The sequence below is a fragment of the Euprymna scolopes genome, chromosome 5 (assembly GCF_053919585.1).
Source record: "Euprymna scolopes isolate OS-2025 chromosome 5, ASM5391958v1, whole genome shotgun sequence".
NCBI lineage: Eukaryota > Metazoa > Mollusca > Cephalopoda > Sepiida > Sepiolidae > Euprymna > Euprymna scolopes.
The window spans coordinates 127,604,260-127,624,254 of record NC_136486.1 but is presented as its reverse complement, the minus strand read 5'-3'; the positions used below and the strand labels follow the sequence as shown (position 1 = coordinate 127,624,254).

At 30.1% G+C, this 19,995-nt stretch overlaps 1 protein-coding gene across 1 annotated transcript in view; it reads left to right on the top strand.

Annotated features, from left to right (window-relative positions):
* The window catches only part of LOC145276968 (uncharacterized), a 925,232-nt gene that overhangs the window by 447,345 nt on the left and 457,892 nt on the right, over positions 1-19,995 (top strand). The window contains exon 6 of the mRNA XM_080128511.1: positions 1,906-1,935. Within this exon, the coding sequence (XP_079984637.1) occupies positions 1,906-1,935 (30 nt within the window). The remainder of the gene's footprint in view (positions 1-1,905; positions 1,936-19,995) is intronic.

Below are 19,995 nucleotides of genomic sequence, written 5' to 3'. Positions count from 1 at the left end.
CTAAGATAGGAAGCATTATATATGTATATATATATATATATATATATATATATATAGAGAGAGAGAGAGAGAGAGAGGAAACAATAAGATTGGAAAATGAAGATACAAAAACTATACAAGCTATATATATATATATATATATATATATATATATATATATATATATATATTGACATTAATGAAAATAGAAAAATGAAAATGTACAAATACTGATAATTCTTAGAATTATATGGATTATTTAAAATAACATTTTAAAATTTGATTTCAAATTAACATTTTTAGGAAATAAATTCATTTTAAAGCAATTTACTGAGTGATTAACAGAGAAAGCTTACACACACACACACACACACATAAATGCTAGAAAAAATGTGACCTGGTGGGTCACTCGTTCAACACTGTTTAGATTATTTGAATCAGGAAAAGTAGAGTTACTAAGGCTAGTTTTATATTGTAAAATTAAACATAAAATCCAAAAATACTCTCTTTTTTGCTCACGCAAATCTTACATAGTTCCTCTGGCTCCATCTTTTCCGTCTCGACTACAGGTTATCTATTCTATTACTTCCGGTGTTATTCCATTTTGTTTGGATATTCTAGCATTCTTATTATTTCTGCTCTTTATAACACTCGACTGATAATAGAGAGTCACAAAACCGATAGTGATATGAAATAATAGAGGAGGAGGGGGTGACACAACATTCAGAGAAAAACAATGATAGAAACTCAGTAATAAATTTGGATCACTTGGTGAGTTGATTGTAAATTAAAGCTAATTAGAGCAATTAAAACGGAATATTTTTTCAAACATAAATTAATAGCAAAACTGAGAAATAATCAGGTGCATATCCATGAAACCTCATAAGTCTGTGTGTATATATTTATACACACACACACTGTTTTATATATATATATATATATATATATATATATATATATATATATATATATATATATATATATATATATGTATAAAGAATACAAATGTAAGATTGTAATTTATATTTTACATGAATTTATTGTTTCACCGGGATACTCAAATAAGATATTGAAAGTTCCTTAATCCGCAGAGTTTCAAAGAAATACGTTCTTCTCATCAGAGGAAAGATATTAGCAAATGAATATTATCATGAAACTATGAATTTGTTGGTACTGGCATTAATTGAAACAGCATTATATGAAAACTATTCATAAATGCAAAAACGTTTTTGTGTGTAAAGAGTTACTATATATATATATATATATATATATATATAGAGAGAGAGAGAGAGAGAGAGAGAGAATAAATAAAGATTATTTTTGGTGTCAATCTCCTATCAGTGTGTACATGAGAACATAAATAATAATATATACGATATCGTGTCTGAAACGATCGTACACTATTCCTGGTTATTTTTTTTTTTTTGTCTTGATTTCTCGAAACATATAAATGAACTATACTAATTCATTAAATTCATTTACCCCACATTTAATATATATATATATATATATATATATAATTATATATATATATATATTCTGTGTAATATATGAACTTAAAATGTACTTTAATTTTCCAAACTTGTAAATGTTTTTAACTTTCTTCTATTGTTATTGCTATTTTTCCATTCAAATGCATTTTTTAAATGTTAATAAAAAAAAAAAAAACATGAAAAAAATAAAGCCTGAAAGTAAATAGAATTCATGCGTGTATGTATATTTATCGTTTTGAAGACTTGAAATATTCAACTAATCCACCATATTTGATCACGTGATTCTAGGTACTCAATCAAGAACCAATGAAATTTCAGCCATCGCTGTGAGAAGGGGGAAGAGGAAAAAGAATTAAAGCAAAGGGAACAACTGCATGTCTTGAGCTTTATTGTAATTTAATGTGTTTTTTTTCTTTCTTTGTGCCTTCTGCAGGTGTACTGCTCTCTATGGTTGGACCATGTGGTGAATATCATCTTCTTCTACTTGATTCAGTACAGAATAGCATGTATTTGTCTATTTTTGTTTTTTTACATAGATAACAAACGCCTTATTTTCCCTAAAACCCCTATTATCCGCCAACCAACCCACATCCATATATCTTAAAATAAATCCCTTAAATCAGTTTAAACCCCTAATTGTATCCCTTCTTTTACTTTACCCATTAACATTTCATTGTCTTTGTCTTTCATCAAACGGCTATCACGTCTTTTCTTGTATTACATTTCTTTTATTCTATCACGTTTTCAGTATTGTTTTACTTAAAACCAATAAAAAGCGAACACTCAAAACACTCAGAACACTCAAAACCATGTATACAATGAGCATTCCCAGAAGTAGACTTCAGAAAAGGTCGATTTTTTTTTTTTAACTTTTTCACAGTTTTTTTTTTTTTATTTGAATAAAATAAAAGCCTAATTTCGGTTCAAATGAATATTGCACTTGAAAAATTAATCTACATAAACTCCTTATTCAAATAAATCCATGTGTTTTCATTTTTTTTTATTAGAAAAATATTTAAAGATAAAACGTAACTGCAAGTAAATATCATAAATGCAAGTAGACAGAAAAACGCATGCTACAATCAAAAGTATATTTAATAGTTTCCATGTCTACGCTTGAAAATATAGATTTTAATTGAGGAAAAGTATGTAATAAAAAGTGAAATAAAAATGTGTAAACTTGAAGGACATGTAGTGAAGCTAAGACTACTGCTACTACTACTACTACTACTACTAATAATAATAATAATAATGCTAATACTAATACTACCACCATTATAGTATAGTCTCTCCATTTTTCTATCTCTCTATCCTTCCCTTTTCCTTCCTTCCTTCTTTTCGCTCTATGCGACCAGAGGTTTTAGCCAATCAGGAAGGAGCACAGTTTTGGAGAGAAAGAAGATACAAAAGATATTCGAGGAGGAAGACGGCAAAAACCAAGACGGAGTGACAAGTTGTCCCAGAGTCATTACACAAAATGAAAAATCCCGAACTTTCTATGACCCGATACAACTTACAGGCTTACTGTAACCTTGGATGTTGAAACGTATATAAAAACCGTTTCGTTTTTGAAATGCCTTGTTTCTTTATTATTATTATTATCCCCAGGTCTGTTTCTAGACCGTTCTAACATTCCCGTCTTCTTATTAACTAGCATGGGTGCCCGTCGTTGCCCGGGTGTTTGGAGGTGTATGCCGAGCAAAAAATAAAAAAATAAAACAAAACGGGTATTTTTTTTTTATTATGACCCTGAAAATTTATTGTTTTGGGCTCAAATTTAGTTATTAATTTAGATCAATGTCCAATGAACCTATATCTAAAATTTCAAGTGTTTAGACCCAAATTTATCGGAGGAGTTTGGTAGAGTTCTCAAAGATTGAATCGTTGAACTTTGACCCCTTAATCGAGAAATTTCTGGCCGAAAACCGATCACATCGATTTTCCCAAATCTCATTACCCTGTATATCAAATTTCGAGTCTGTAGACTAAAAATTGACAGAGTTATTGCGTAGGGAAATGTACACACGCAGACACACAGATACACACACAGACACTTTCACTTTTATAGATATACTAGCATTTCAGCCCGGCGTTGCCCGGGTGTTTGGATGTGTATGTTGAGCAAAAAAAAAAAATAATAATGGTAGTAGGAAGGCCGGCTCGAACTCGTACCACAAAGGAGGAAAAGAACGGGGTAAAACCTAACGTTTGTGGTGTTACGACCACCGCCAAACCGGAAGCGATATTTTTTAAAATTAAGGCTAGACAATCTAAAGGAGAGGATAACTTTAAAAAATATCATCGAAAAAAATGACCCCTCCCCTGTAGAAAAGTGCCTAGTTGAAGGGGAAGATATTAATGTTTTTAGTCAATTTTTCGATATTTGTCGTATGAAAGGTCGAACTTTTAAACGATACTGATCTTGGTAAAATCCGTCGCCTCTATTGAAAGTTTAAGGCAGACATGCAAACAGACATACATACATACATTTATATATTGGTAACTAAAAATTTTCGATCCAAACTGATGAAAAAGCTTGCCCTATATCTGAATACCCTTTATGTAAAATTTCAAATATTTAGACCAGAAATTGTCTGAGTAATTTGGAAGAGACTGCAGAGGTCAATTTTTTTTTAACTTTGACCCCTTAATATTTATTGTTTTGGGCTCAAATCAAGTTATTAAGTTAGATCCATGTCCAATGAACCTATATCTAAAATTTCAAGTGTGTAAACCCAAAATTGTCGGAGGAGTTTGGTAGAGTTCTCAAAGGTCAAATCGTTGAACTTTGACCCCTTAATCGCCAAATTTCTGGCCGAAAACTGATCACATCGATTTCCTCAAATCTCACTACCCTGTATATCAAATTTCGAGTCTGTAGACTAAAAATTGACAGAGTTATTGCGTAGGGAAATGTACACACACACGTTCACTTTTATACATATATAAAGATAGATTTCGATGACTCCCCAAAAGGGGGACCCGCCGAAATGGTGACCTGCCCAACAAAAGTTACATTATGGTAACCGCCATAGACATATTTCATATTAAAAGCTTGCATGTCTTTAAGGTAAATATTAGTGATGGAACGATTCCAATATTTTTCCTGATTCCGACACAACGATTCTGTTTTAAATTAACGATTCCAATAGAATTACCGGTACAGATTCTTTTCTTTTTAAATCTCTAAATATTTAGCTACGGAGTTTTTTGTTTTTTGAGGGTTTTTTTTTTTTTTTTTTTTTCGCATTACGGTAAAAACACATAATATATGCGTATATTTTCGCAAACGTAAAACACTTGTGGAGAATGATCTATAGATTTTATTTTTAATGGTAGTTTAAAATCACCAGACGTTTATCATTTTATCATTAGGACCAATAATTCACACTTAAGTTAAAACAAACAAAAAATAAAACAATTAAAAGAATTGTTTTTGGAATCGGAAAAAAAGGTAAAAGTATTCCGATTCTGATACCTCAAAAAGTTCCGATTTTTCCTTTTTTGATTAATCGCCCCAACACTTGTTACATACATAATTCATTTTAAAGGAAAACACACGTTGTTATTTTGACTTTTAAAAAAGTTGTAATTCACATGTCAACAATATTTATAAGTGAACATTTCATTATAAATGTCTCATCATTTTATAAAATCTAAATATAATACAGGCTTTGAGAGTATCATCTGATAAAATTTATAAATAATAAAGGTTTTGAGAGTATTATATGATAAAATCAAAATAAAATAATGGTTTTGAGGTGATCATTTGATAAATTTTTTAAATAATGATGGTTTTGAGAGTATCATGTGGGTAAACGCAAGCTAAATGAAATAAAGGCTTTGAGAGTATTATATAATAAAATCTAAATATAATAATGGTTTAGAGAGTATCATCTGATAAAATCTTAAAAATAATAAAGGCTCTGAGAGTATTATTTATAAAATCTAAATACACTAATAATGGTTTGGAGAGTATCATCTGATAAAATCTAAAAATAATAAAGGCTCAGAGAGTATTATTTATAAAATCTAAATATAATAATGGTTTTGAGAGTATCGCCTGATAAAATTTAAAAAATAATAAAGGCTTTGAGAGTATTATTTATAAAATCTAAATATAATAATGGTTTGGAGAGTATCATCTGATAAAATCTAAATATAATGAGAGTATCATCTGATAAAATTTTAAAATAATAAAGGTTTTGAGAGTATAATCCAATAACATGAGTGGATATTCCTAAAATTATATTTTAAGCTTCAGCATGACAGATCAGTGATAGAACAGAGTCTCTCATAGAGAAATTTGGATACATATAAAAATACTGTATCAAACTCGATCTAGGCGACCGATGTTTATACTTCGACATCCAAAATGAAAATGAATTCTACACACACACACACATATATATGTGCATACATTCGCAAAATAACAATATTTTGAACCAAGCAGAGGATTTTGCGAATTTATTCAAAATGGCCCTTCTGGAGCTACATTGACTCCATATAAGGCCAGATTTTTCTCATATTAACCGGTTGAGCTGATGTTTGTTATTTGTTTCTATTAATTCAGGCGAGTATATGCACAGACATGTGTGCAAATTTTCATTTTAGGTGCCAAAGCATAAATATTCGTTGATGACAAAAATATGTTATTTTAAACGTGAGCGTGACTGACGAAAAATGCAGTTTTAAGCTTAAACATGAGAGACCAATGATGTACATGGTCTTTTATAGAGACATGTTGACATATCTGAAAATGCTATTTCCACATTGAAGTGTGACATATCAACCAAAATTCTACTTCAAACTTAAGCATGACATAACAAGTGACTAACCAAGCCCTCTTATAAAGACGCTTAAATGTGTATAAAAAGAATAAAAAATCAAGTACTTTTATTGTAAATAAGTATTAAATAAAAAGGTGTTCTGTGTGTTTTTTGCTCTCTTTTATGTTTGGCTTTCCGTTGAACTTTACCCATTTTCCTCTACTATTCGAAATTATTTTAAATAAACAGATAATGGGATATTTCTCATTAAGACTTCGTCCGCCTCCTCTCTCTATCTGTCTCTCTCTCTCTCTCTCTTTTCTCTCACTCATATATATATATATATAGTTAGCGATTCATGTCTAATTAAAGATGGTGGAATCTTTTGGTTTTGTTATTTTTTTGTAATCATTGTTTCTCTTGCCAAAATTGATGAGCAAAATAATATAAAAAAAAAAAAGATCTTTGAACAACAACATCGCGAAAAAAAAAAAAACAATTACTGTAGATGATCGTGAAGATTGAAAATGTTTGAGATGGTTGAAAAAGAACTCTCCGCTCCATACTCCATAAATCACCATCAGAGACCCGTAAACTTATTTGCCGAGTCAAGACAAGAATAAAAGAAATAACAAAAAGAGATAATTTTCTGTTGCCTTTAATCAGACACGTATTCCTATAGATCCTTTCATTTCTTCAATTTAAGTTATTGTTTTATATTTAATCACCCACTTCTTTCTATTTACTACTCTAAATACTTTCTAATTCTTTCTAATTCATTTTGAATTTTCTTCTAAAATATTCTTCTCTTAATTTTCTCATCTCATCACCTCCTTGTGTTTCATTTCGTTTTAATTTTATTTTTGATTATATTTTAATACTTTACTTTATCATAACATAAATTAATTTGCTTGCCAGAAATTATCTCCCTTGAATAAACACTCTTCCGTTTATAGATAACTACAGTAGAACCCCGGCATACAGCATTACAAATTAGTAACAAAATACAGTACAGTATATAATACGTATATATATATAATCAAATAACATTATAAATAACACAGCAAGGTGGAGCAAAAACCTTAACCAGGGGCTGGAAAAAACATTCCACATAGTAAGCTGAAAAAGCCATATCCTAGGGCCACCGTATTCCGGGGTTATATTGTATAAATATTTATCCATGTCTGAATAAAACTATTCAAAGCTGACTAAAGCTTCTGTCTCTTTTACATATCGTTTCAATTTTCTGTCTTTTCTTTCTAATCCTTCAAGGAAAAATATTGCTGTTGACCTCATTCCGTGCTCATTTTTTAGATAATGGATAACCTCTGAAAAGATGCTTGTATGAAGAGAAGTCTATACTGAAACAAGGGTTTCACCTAACCCGACATTGTTTAAGTCTTAGTGATAAGGAAAAATCCTAGAGCAACATGATTAATACTTAGATAAGCAGAAAGGCTGATGTTTTCGTCATTGTAGTTGTGTGCGTCTCCAAAATATTATATTAACTGGTTCAAATGGAGATCGAGAAAAGGCTGCTGGCTCTTGAATTCAAGAGATCAATGTTCGTCAACTCACATTCTTCATCCACTTTACCTGACTCTACTTGTCCACTGTAACCGAACAAGAAAATATACTGTTATATTTTTATACATAATTTACCATTTTTATGCACAGCAGAAATAAACAACTAGCTAAAATCTATGCAGGACAAGTGTTAAAGTTGAAAACCCTTGTTATACAAAATTTCTAAACAATCACAATAGCAATATTATGAAGTGCTCAAAAGATAATATCATCATAAAAGAACAGTTTAAAGGTTCAAGACATAATTATACAACATTTGACAATAACAATATTATGAAGTGCTCAGCAGGCAATATAACCAGCAGTAAACAGTATTAAGTTGAAGACATTGTTAAACAAAAATTGTAAAAATGACAATTGCAATATATGAAGTGCTTAGAAGACAATATCATGTAATGAACACAAGATCATCATCATCATGACGGGCTCCTTGCCCGAACCAATGTGACTCTTCCTCTCCAGAGTTTCCTATCTTCCATCAGTTGCCTCAGATCTTCAGGTTCACAGTTGGCGTCGTGTGCTATTTGTTGGATGTACGTGGATCTAGGTCGTCCTCTGCTTGCGCGTCCGTGTCGTGCAGTCCATAGCAATACATCACTCACCAATTCATGCTTGCTCGTCAGACAATGACCGGCAAATCGTAGGCATCTTTCTCTGATGGTATTAGATATGGCAGGTAGATTGCCATAAAGTTGCTGCTTCGTGGGATGATTTTGCCAAGATATATTTAATATTGTTCTTAGCATACGGGTGTATGTGCCGTCTAGTTTTCTTTCCAATCTTTTGGTGAGTATCCAGGTTGTAGCACTGTAAACAAGGACAGACTCTACCAATGCCCTGAAGAATACAAGATAATAGTGTTAAATCAAATAGCTTACAATACTGATATCATTAAATTTGTAGAAAGTAATATTTTTAGCTAACATCAAAGCTAGATCTGATTAGCTTTAACGTGGTAAACCGTTGTAAATGAATGAGAATAGTAATATTATCATAGCTTTTGTTTTTCCTTCCTAAAGTGTCACCGCTTCTCAAGGCCCAAAAGCCACTCGAACTTTAGGGTTAATTGAGTGTCATGTGGACAGTGACACAACACCGTGATGATCAGTAATGATTGTCATGATTGGACAGAGAGTGGCTTAACAAGAGTTTATTTATATTAGACTTGAATACAACCACGTTGTAGTCAGCTGGGAAGCAGTTCTGTGTCACTATGTTCCACAGACGAGTGGTTCTAGGAAATAAACTTCGCTCATTAAAGTTTTCTTTAGTTTGGGGGTTAGATTTGAATGTCATCTTTGAGTAACGTTTAATCATTAAATCATCTACAAAAACAGATTGACCAATGCCAGTTTTGCATAGGAACAATATGCCATGTTTGGCCTCCTGTAATTGGATTTCAACCTCTGGAAGATTGATACATAAATCTCTGATGTTGAAGACGGAGACCAGGTAGTAGGAGGTGGGGGGGGTCTGTGTTGCAAGTTGGAGTTCTAGGTTTACGTTTATGTTGTGTATTGAGACTTGTCATGTTGAGGTTGGACACTTTGTGGGAGAGGTCAGCAGACTTGTTAAGATCTGAAGAAAATGACGCCAAACAGGCACAGCATAAATGGACAGAAAGAAATTGGTTTGTTTTTCTTTTACACACATTTTTAAAAGAAAATCCATTCTCTTTAACAGAACAGAATCAGCCAACATTTATGTCTTTACTCTTTTTACATTACTTTTATTCTGTTCTATTCCTTTATTCTATTCTATTCCTTTATTCTATTCCTTTACTTGATAGAATTCCTATATTCGGTTACATTCCTTTACTCCTAATCTCATCATTCTATTTGTCATCTTAATTTCGCTGCTAACCCTCCAATTTGTTCATCTTTTAGCTTATCTTAATTTCCCCTCTTCAGCTTATCTTATTTTTAAACTTTATCCTTAATCGACTTTAAAAATTATCTTCAGTTTTCCCTCCCTCTTCTTCCTGTTTTTTTACATTCACTCTGCCTACTCCTCATAATCCATTTAATCCGTTTAAACACTTTCACTCTTCTTACACGTTAATTTCTTTGTGTGTTTCCCTCCATTTCAATTCATCTGTATTTTTTTTCTTACAATTTCTTTTCATATTTTTGTTCTAACATTTTACACCATATCATTCGATTTACACTCCCCACAAAAATGACACCCTCGTCTTTCCTTGACACATATATTTTTACTCCCTGTCTCTACTACTTTGCCATCAATACTCTCTTTATATATCCAACCCTTGCTCTTTGTGTGTATATCCCTTAAATATTAAACTATTGTAAGCAACTCACAAGCTTTATTCTTATCCCTTTCATTATAAGCCTTGGTCTCCACTCAATATGATCCTCTGTATTTAACGCACAATGTATATTTAGAAAGTAAATCTTTAAAAAAAAAGCAGGAATTAATATTTCAAAGTTAAACAAAACTTGTATCCAACACAAAATATATATTTAAGAATACAAAATATATATTTAAGAACACAAAATATATATTTAAGAACACAAGATATATATTTAAAAACACACAAAATATATATTTAAGAACACAAAATATATATTTACAAACACACAATATATATATTTACAAACACAATATATATATTTACAAACACACAATATATATATTTATAAACACACAATATATATATATTTACAGACACACAATATACATACTTACAAACACACAAAATATATATTTACAAACACACAAAATATATATTTATAAACACACAATATATATATTTACAAACACATAAAATATATATTTAAAAACACATAAAATATATATTTAAAAACACACAAAATATATATTTAAAAACACACACAATATATATTTACAAACACACAAAATATATATTTAAAAACACACAAAATATATATTTACAAACACACAAAATATATATTTACAAACACACAAAATATATATTTACAAACACACAAAATATATATTTAAAAACACACAAAATATATATTTAAAAACACACAAAATATATATTTACAAACACACAAAATATATATTTACAAACACACAAAATATATATTTACAAACACACAAAATATATAATTTACAAACACACAAAATATATATTTACAAACACACAAAATATATATTTACAAACACACAAAATATATATTTACAAACACACAAAATATATATTTACAAACACACAAAATATATATTTAAAAACACACAAAATATATATTTAAAAACACACAAAATATATTTAAGAACTTATTTAGTCGTCGATTTACTTCCCTTTCCTTCCCGTGTTCGAGGGTTGGAAGTGCTGCCATATCGACCCAATCCAATGTTCATTCGCCAACATTCTTGATCCATTGCATGTCTAAGTTTGAGATTAATACTCTTCAAATCCTCATTGACGTCATCAGTTCATCTCTTCCATAGGATCTTGGGATGACGATGCTCTTAATTTTTCTAGGCCACACACTATGATCTACGTGCTGAAGGTGACCACACCAGTGCAGCCTACTCCACTAAAAAGCCTTCTCAATGCTGGCAAAACCCAGTCTAGAGCTTAAAGGATGTGTAGGGTCTCTGTTAGAGAGTTTCAGTTATAATTTTAATTGTTAATATCTATTCAATAGATATATGCCTTCTGACAATTGAAATCATTTTTCAATTCAAATTCTAAATAAAGAGCATACACAAAAATATATATGTTTACAGGTGTTTCAAGGCAGTGTTTATTTTAAGTCATAGAATGAATCATATTTTAAACAGTAAGCATCAAATATTGGATATAAGGCTTGTATTCTTTGATGCAGTGGTCCTCCACTGTATCCCCCCCCCCAATTAATAATCCCATCCTTTTCAATTTCCCTAAAAATTGATTTAGATTGTTTTTCTTGTGCGAAAATTATTTAAAATTCATTATTTTGCAGAAAAAGGCTGATTTTCACTTTTCATCTCGGATGTGAATTGCATAGTATTAAAAAGAAGTTAATTATTTGTATATTGAAGGGAGACAAGTCCGCGTATTTTCTGTAATTTAACCATAACACTCCATGAATTTCAGCTTATTTTCTTTATGGCCTTGCACAGTTTTAAAGGCATTAGAATAAAGATAAAAGTTGGTTAGAAAATCATATAACTCGTGAATATCATTCAGAGTGTTTTTGTTTTTTTTTGTTTTTTTGTTTTTTGTAGAATGAGGATTAATTATTTGAATTATTCAGACTATTCTTCTCGGGGTTTTTTTTTAGGTTTTTTTTTTTTTGTCACATTTTTGCAACATTTCGGTTGAGATAACCTCTGGCTTTCTTTGAATGACTTTTTCGTCGAAATTGGGAATCTTTGTTGAACACGGGAACCTCTATGGAATTTCAAACTGAATTCTTTATTTATTTCACAGCGGTAGATTTGTTTTCGTTCTGCCAGCAATGACTGAATAAAAAATGTGAATTTTTATGTTATCCTTAGCTGCTAGGATTAAAGCTTCAGTCTCCAGAAGATTGCCATTTAGAATTGATTATCCAAATTATAGGCAGAGTAGAACGGTTGGAGATCAAGGTAACTCAAAGGAACAGATCCTAAGTAAACTTAATATAGAATTAAAAATAAGAACCAGCGTTTATAAACAGCTTAGGATACCATCAAATAATAAGTATATACATGTATATTAGTTCTGTTAAGGGAAACGAAATCCAATAGATTATTCTAATAATGATATGTAATATTCAGTTAATGATTTTACAAAGGTTTGGATGTGTTGCTATGGTTTCACAATTAGAATAATTATCAAATTAATTATGATAAATGATAAAAAGAATTGCCAGATATTGCATGTCCTATCGCTTGTCAGTCATCTTAGATTTGTAAATAGATCGATTTATCTTCCATTTATAGATCAAACGTAACTGATGAGCCAAAAGAACGGATCATACAGTTTTTTAGGCACAAAAGCAACGTATCATGAGATATAAACGTCTTTAAAATCAGTAATATATATATATATAATATATATATATATTTTTTTTTTCTTTACATAAGCAGTAGTTTGTTGCTACACAGTCATGAGCATGTTTCGGTCTAATAGTATTTACTAACTAGAGACCTCATCAGGCAACAACCCTTATTTCCGAAAACGGAGTTGGTTGTAGTATTTTTGGGGATAGTGATGAGGGTATGATTACAAAACATTGGAAGATTTTATTTATGAACAAGGGTGATAAGAACTGACCAATCAGATGGAACCACGCTCTGCTACAAACCAATCAGAAACTGGAATCACTCCTTAAATATGCCAAATCTCTTAAGAATTTCTGCACCTAACTTTTACTCCTCGCACGGAAAGGAACTTTGCTCATTCTCTCAGAACTTCTTCGGATATGCTATCTACTAGTAACTCAACTCTTCATATCCTTCTGCAATCTTTTACAATTCAAAGCTTCTTTGGATTGATACAGCCATTTTGTTTGAAACAGCATTTCTCTTCTCGTCTAAAACTAAAATGGCTTACAACTAATATATATATATATATATATATATATATATATATATATATAATGTTTATGGGAGAAAATATGCTTAGTTATATTTCACCTTTTATTTATACAAATCCTTTAATTTATGAAGCTCGATGTAACTACAGAGCATATACAAAGAAATGACAAAAGTTTATATTCCAAACTGATGAATTTATTCCGCCCTTAACTCAACTTAAGGGTGGAATAAATGAAAAAATTTACATAATAATGTCATGAAACACTACAAAACAGCTGCTGTCAAGAATTGAACATTTAAACAGGCTGAAAAAAAATAAACGGTAAGATGGTCAACATCTTGAAATTTGGAATATAGATTTTTGCCATTTATCTATATATACAGGGTGACCCCCCCCCCAAAAAAAAAAAAACAAAAACGGGCTCCAACTCTAATTAGGCCCCGTTTCTAAGTGTTTTGTCCGAATGAAATGAAACTTTGGTCATTAGTTTATTATATTCAAAGCATCACATCAAAACACTAGGGTCTTTGGCCTTTTTTTCTCCGTTCTACAGCATATGTTCTAGATGGCCTCCATTTAGCTTTTGTTTTTTAGGGGGTCACCCTGTATATATATATATATATATATATATATATATATATATATATATATATATATATATATATATTACTATACTAAGTAGTAATACTATGCACTTAAACAATATTAGGTTTAAAGCTCTAGAATTGACCAGTGGCATAACAGTTATAAGGTTGATTAATAATCAATTTTAAGTAACCAAGCAGAAGCTAAAAATGAAGACTCTAATCTGGTCATTCATAGCTGTCAGGACGAGAACAGTCTACCTCTGTTGATTAAATAAAGAGTTCATTTAGAAATTTAGTACAGAATTCTGAGTTTGCCATAAAGATTTTCGAGTTTGAAATGAAGAAGACCAGAGGTTACATCTGCTGGGATGTTATGAAAATAACGACGAAGAAGTTGTCAAAATTTTTAAATAGTAAATAAAAGAGCTCCTGCTGATACTCCACACTTTATGTTTTAAAAATCCTCATTTTTTGGGGTGGGGGGGGAAGATTCTTATATTGGATTTCAGTAAGAAACAATTTACCGGAGGCAGCCATGTTGTTTGCTTTTGTATGCGATTACAGTAGTCTGAAATGTTCACTATTTTGATGTCCAGGTCCTTCATAAACGTTAATCTCAACTGCTCAGTTCAGTCAAACCGTGACAATTGGAAAACAGGAAAGTGAGTAAGAATTATGATTTAGATGGTAACCATATGTAGGTTAGGAGTGGTGTGTGAGTAGCGGTTGCGTTTGGAATGCGACCATGGCTGTTTTGATAATTTCAAGCTTGAGAGTGAAGCAGTGTGTAATGTGATATATGGGACAAATATAAAGAAAGAATTGGATAGAACTCTTCTGCAACAATATTTTATCTCCATTTACAACTGAAGAAGGAATTACTTGATTGAGACGTGTTACCTAGAGAGAGCTGTGTGACATGTCCTTATTCAAAATGTCCGCTGCATGAAATGACGCAAGAGACACAACTCTTCTCCAAATCACTTTGAGATAAGGAAGATAACGTTGAAGCAAAGAGTTAATTCCCCTTTAAATACAAAATAATTTTCTCCATATTTATTTTCTAGATGAAATCTGTTTTCATCTAAACTCCCCCCCCCATCCCCCCAGAAAAAGGAGGAAAATGGAAATATAAACATTTGTTCTTTGATTCTGGAACATGTGAAGAAAAGTAATTCTTAAAATTACGGTCACCGATCAAGAGAGAATTGGTGATGGGAATTACAAAAGATTGAATTGAGCAGATGTTCTACTTTTGCTTCCTGCAGCGGGGGGAGGTGGGGAGAGGCTTGGGAGCTGATTGTATATGTAAGGTTCCTATTTACAATGTCTCCCCACAGGACAGTTAGACACCAGGGTCGTTTTTTAATGTGGAGAAAAGGAACAAAAATAAAAATTGTCTCAGTCGTGAAAGATTCCTCTTCCACTGACAGAGAACAACAAATTAAAGTGCAGCATCTGAAGAACAGATACTACACTTTGATCTTGTCCCGAAAGCCAAGTTGGTTGATTGTAAGAACAAAATGTCTGCATTCTGCCATAATAAAATGTAAGCTATGAAAAAACATTTCTTGTTTTGACTCTTCATTATTGTTGAAGGAAAAGTCGTCTTCAAAAAGTCTTGCATTTTGAAGATCAGTAAAAGAATTGGGTAAAACATCAAAATAGTCAGCATTTTGTGCCGTCGTAATTTCAAACAGAGGAGACAAACTGGTTATGCTAGTACTAAACGCACTAAGTAAAATTTTAAATTAAAAAAAAGTCCTTCAGAATTCCCTCTATATTAAAAAAATAAATGAAAGAAAAATATGTATGGTGTACATACCTGTGATGGAAAGAAAATATCATACACCAAAAATCACATAAATTGATCAAGTAGTTTTATTTTTGAATAAGAAAATTAAATTTTGTGACTAATCAAACAGGTACAATATCACACTGTGATCTTGAAAACAGGCTGAATGAATAGGGTAAATAACTCCATATTATTCAAACTTGCAAGATTTTAGGAAACCATTTTTAACATGGGGATATTGGAAAAACTCAAATTTGCTTAAAATGATTTTCTTTATAAAAATAAAATTACTAGATCAATTTATATGATTTTTGGAATATGTTTTCTTTCAGGCATGGGTACATGCATATCGTACAGATTTTTGTTACATTTTAACATGATGGGAATTCTGAACAAACACTAAACATCTATTTCTTTTTATGAAAAGTATATGATTATTGGAATAGCCGAAGAATTGGTCGATTTAAAATAAGAAAAACACATTAAACTTCTCTAAAATTGGTTAGACCATATTGAATCACCAATGCACTATTCACTGTTGATTATGCAACCATTGCTTTCTGCTTAATGCATCTCTGTTTGTGACATATTTGCTTGCTGGTTGGTGGTTTTGCTAGAAATTGATCTACTGCTGCTGGTATTTCAGACTATTGTTAGCATCATACCAGCTTTAATTTTCTGCAAACTCAAACCTCTACTCAACACAAAGTAACACAGTTATAAACATTCAGTAAACGATCTAAACAATGAATAACTCGTTGTTTTAACATAACAATGGGTTATTAAGACTTAGCATAGCGTCCCACGTGACCTTGGGCTTAGCAAATTTCAAATATATTTCTAAACGGATTTAATTTAAATTGTAGACATTTCTAGTTATAATGAAATAGTATAACCAAGGGAGATGGCATTTTTATATTTTAAAGAGTTTAGAAAGGAAGGGAACGTTTAACAATCCAAGGGAAGTAATTTAGATGACTTCTTTATTTAAATCCCAGGTGTATGAGCACGTGACATGCTGAGATGTAAAGAAATGTGTCGTTCACCTAGAAGAATTGATAAGTTTAAAGCATTAAAATAACTTAAAATTAGAAGCTGTTTTAAAGCAAGATTATAAACTTTTATTTTTTATTTGATCTTAAATTTCTAAACTACTAAGTGAACGATATATATATGTAATAAAATAGTTTGCAAAAATTCTGAAGATCAAGTTGTCTCTGTTTAATTTATCATTTTCACGGGAAATACATTACAGTATTGTTTCGTTCGCAGCATGCAGAGACAACTTGATCTTTGGAATTTTTACAAATTATTACATTATATATGCTCTGAAATAACAAAAGATATACATTGAGCTTGGACGTTTTACCTTTATTAAAAATAAAATAAAATTTTTTTAATTTTTTTTATTTTAATCCATTACGATTAGTATATACAGATTGATTAAGATTTAAAGTAATTTATACATATATATATATATATATATATATATATATATATATATATATACATATATATATATATATATATATATATATATATATATATATATATATATATATATATATGATAGCACATGCAGTGTGCATTCCTTTAGTTAGTGGTGGTAATATAAATTGAGTTGCCAAGGCAAAATTGCCATCCTTGGAGCCACAAACAACTGTGCTGTCAGACAAGATATGAAAGAACATTTGTTCATCTTAACACCTTTATAATATTTTATTGAAGCGTGTTTACTTTTGGTCACTGATGATATTACATATCATCAGTTCTCGCCGCTTGGTGCCACATAAACACAAGAATGGTAACTTGTCACAGACGTTTTATCTTTGCTTATATTTAAACAAAGCTTTCATCTTAGAAAAGAGAAGTCAGAATCAGCCTCTCTAGCTAAAATTTTTATTTTCTCTTATGGTTAAAAATTGTGTGACTAATTTTATAACTTTAGGTAGTTTTATTATATATATATATATATATATATATATATATATATATATATATATATATAGGGTGAGCCAAGCCAAAAGTAGAAGCGTAAGAAGCAGAATTCATAGCTGAGGGAAACTGTTTAAGTATTTGCGTTAATAAATAACATTTAATTTTCATGGAAATAATTGTCTTATTACATGTAGTTGTACGTATACGTGATCTCTAAACAAATGTTTTTACTGTTCACCTACTTTTGGCTCACCCTATATATATATATATATATATATATATATATATATATATATTATTGCTAAACATGTGTCTATTTGTGTGTCCCTGTTGTTTCTGTTTTAGGTGCAATTGTTTTCGGTTTTTGTTTTCTTTCTAAATTTGCTAAAATTAATTCTTTGCTCCATTTTATGTTCGATTCTGTGTTGTTTTATGCCTATTGCTATTATCAATGTAAATGCTATATTAATTTTTGATTCTCTTCGATTTGGGGAATGGGAGGTGAAGATTGTAGGATGCAAACGACGAACATTTAATGTTTGCATCTTTTTTTTTTTTTTTTTTTTTTTTCAATTTTTTTCCCTAATATTTTTTTTCTCTCAATGCTTCTCTTCGACTATGATTCATTTTGCTGCGTTTGTGTTGATGTTTAAAACTATTTGTTGATTCTGTTTTTGTATTAATTTTTTTCTTTCTTTCTTAATGCTGTGAATGATTTTTGTTTTAAAATCTATTTCTTGTTCATTCCATTCTTCTTGCTTACTAAATGCCCTCTCTTTCATGCGATTATTCTCTTCAACAGACGTAAAGTAATATCTTGTGGCAAAACAAAAACGTTGCTTGTTTATTAATGGCAAATATTAGATATGATTGTTTATGTACCAATTTCTTTTTCTTGCTTTCTTTTTTTCTTTCTTTTTTTGCTTTAAAGATATCTACGATTGGAAATGTAAATAATATCGATTATTTGTATTTGATTAAATGAATGATTGTTTTGGAAGGAAATCGTGGTAAAAGCAAACAAAAATAATGGCAGACAAAAATTATTTTAATCATAAAAACATAAAACGGATAAAAGGTGAAAAAAAATCTATTATTTAGATTTTTTTTTCAATATATTAAAATTTGACTCTAGTAAATTTATTATCGCTAAAGGCAATTGGAACCATTCCTATCCAATATATATATATATATATATATATATATATATATATATATATATATATATATATATATATATATATATATATATATCCTGGCTGGGATTGAATGATGATCAACGACAACAAAGGTGCTGCACTTCCAATGCATTTAATGCCATCGAAATCAAATCTCTCTCTCTCTCTCTCTCTCTCTCTATATATATATATATATATATATATATATATATATATATATATATATAGCGACTTAATAAATGGTTGCTTTCCACAGAAGAAACCAGTGTTCAAAGCTGAAATAAATAAATAAATAAATAAATAAGATTTGAGGACTGGTTTATTCTGCTTTTAACCGACTATGTGTTTGAAACATTAACATGTCCAGTGTCGCAAACATGTTATTTCGTTTATATTAAAAATATATCTTGCTCTTCTTTTATTAAGCACTCTTAATAACTTCGTTAAATTCATGAGTTATCACTCTTGAATATCTTTAACCTATAGTGTGTATATATATATATATATATATATATATATATATATATATATATATATATATATATATATATATATAGAGAGAGAGAGAGAGAGAGAGAGAGAGAGAGAGGATAAACATTAATAATTGTAAATTATGAATCAGTTTCCAAAGGAATAACAAAATAAAATCAATTATTCCTTCTGAAACTGATTCATAGTTTACAATTATTAATCTTTATCGTCAATATTAATATAGCTCTAGGATATTATTGAGCTTATTATATATCTACAGTACTATGAGGAATGTTCTTTTAAAGTATTAATACATTAAATTAAACTTATATATATATATATATATATATATATATGTATATATATACACACTATAGGTTAAAGGTATTCAAGAGTGATAACTCATGAATTTAACGAAGTTATTAAGAGTGCTTAATAAAAGAAGAGCAAGATATATTTTTAATATAAACGAAATTACATGTTTGCGACACTGGACAAGTTAATGTTTCGAACACATAGTCGGTTAAAAGCAGAAGTCCTTGTCGAAGAAACTAGTCCTCAAATCTTTTTTATTTATTTATTTTTTTCAGCTTTGGACACTGGTTTCTTCTGTGGAAAGCAACCATTTATTAAGTCGCTAAAACCGCATTTTTTTCATCATGGCACCCCAGCAATACTGATCAAATACCACCTCCCTTAAAAAC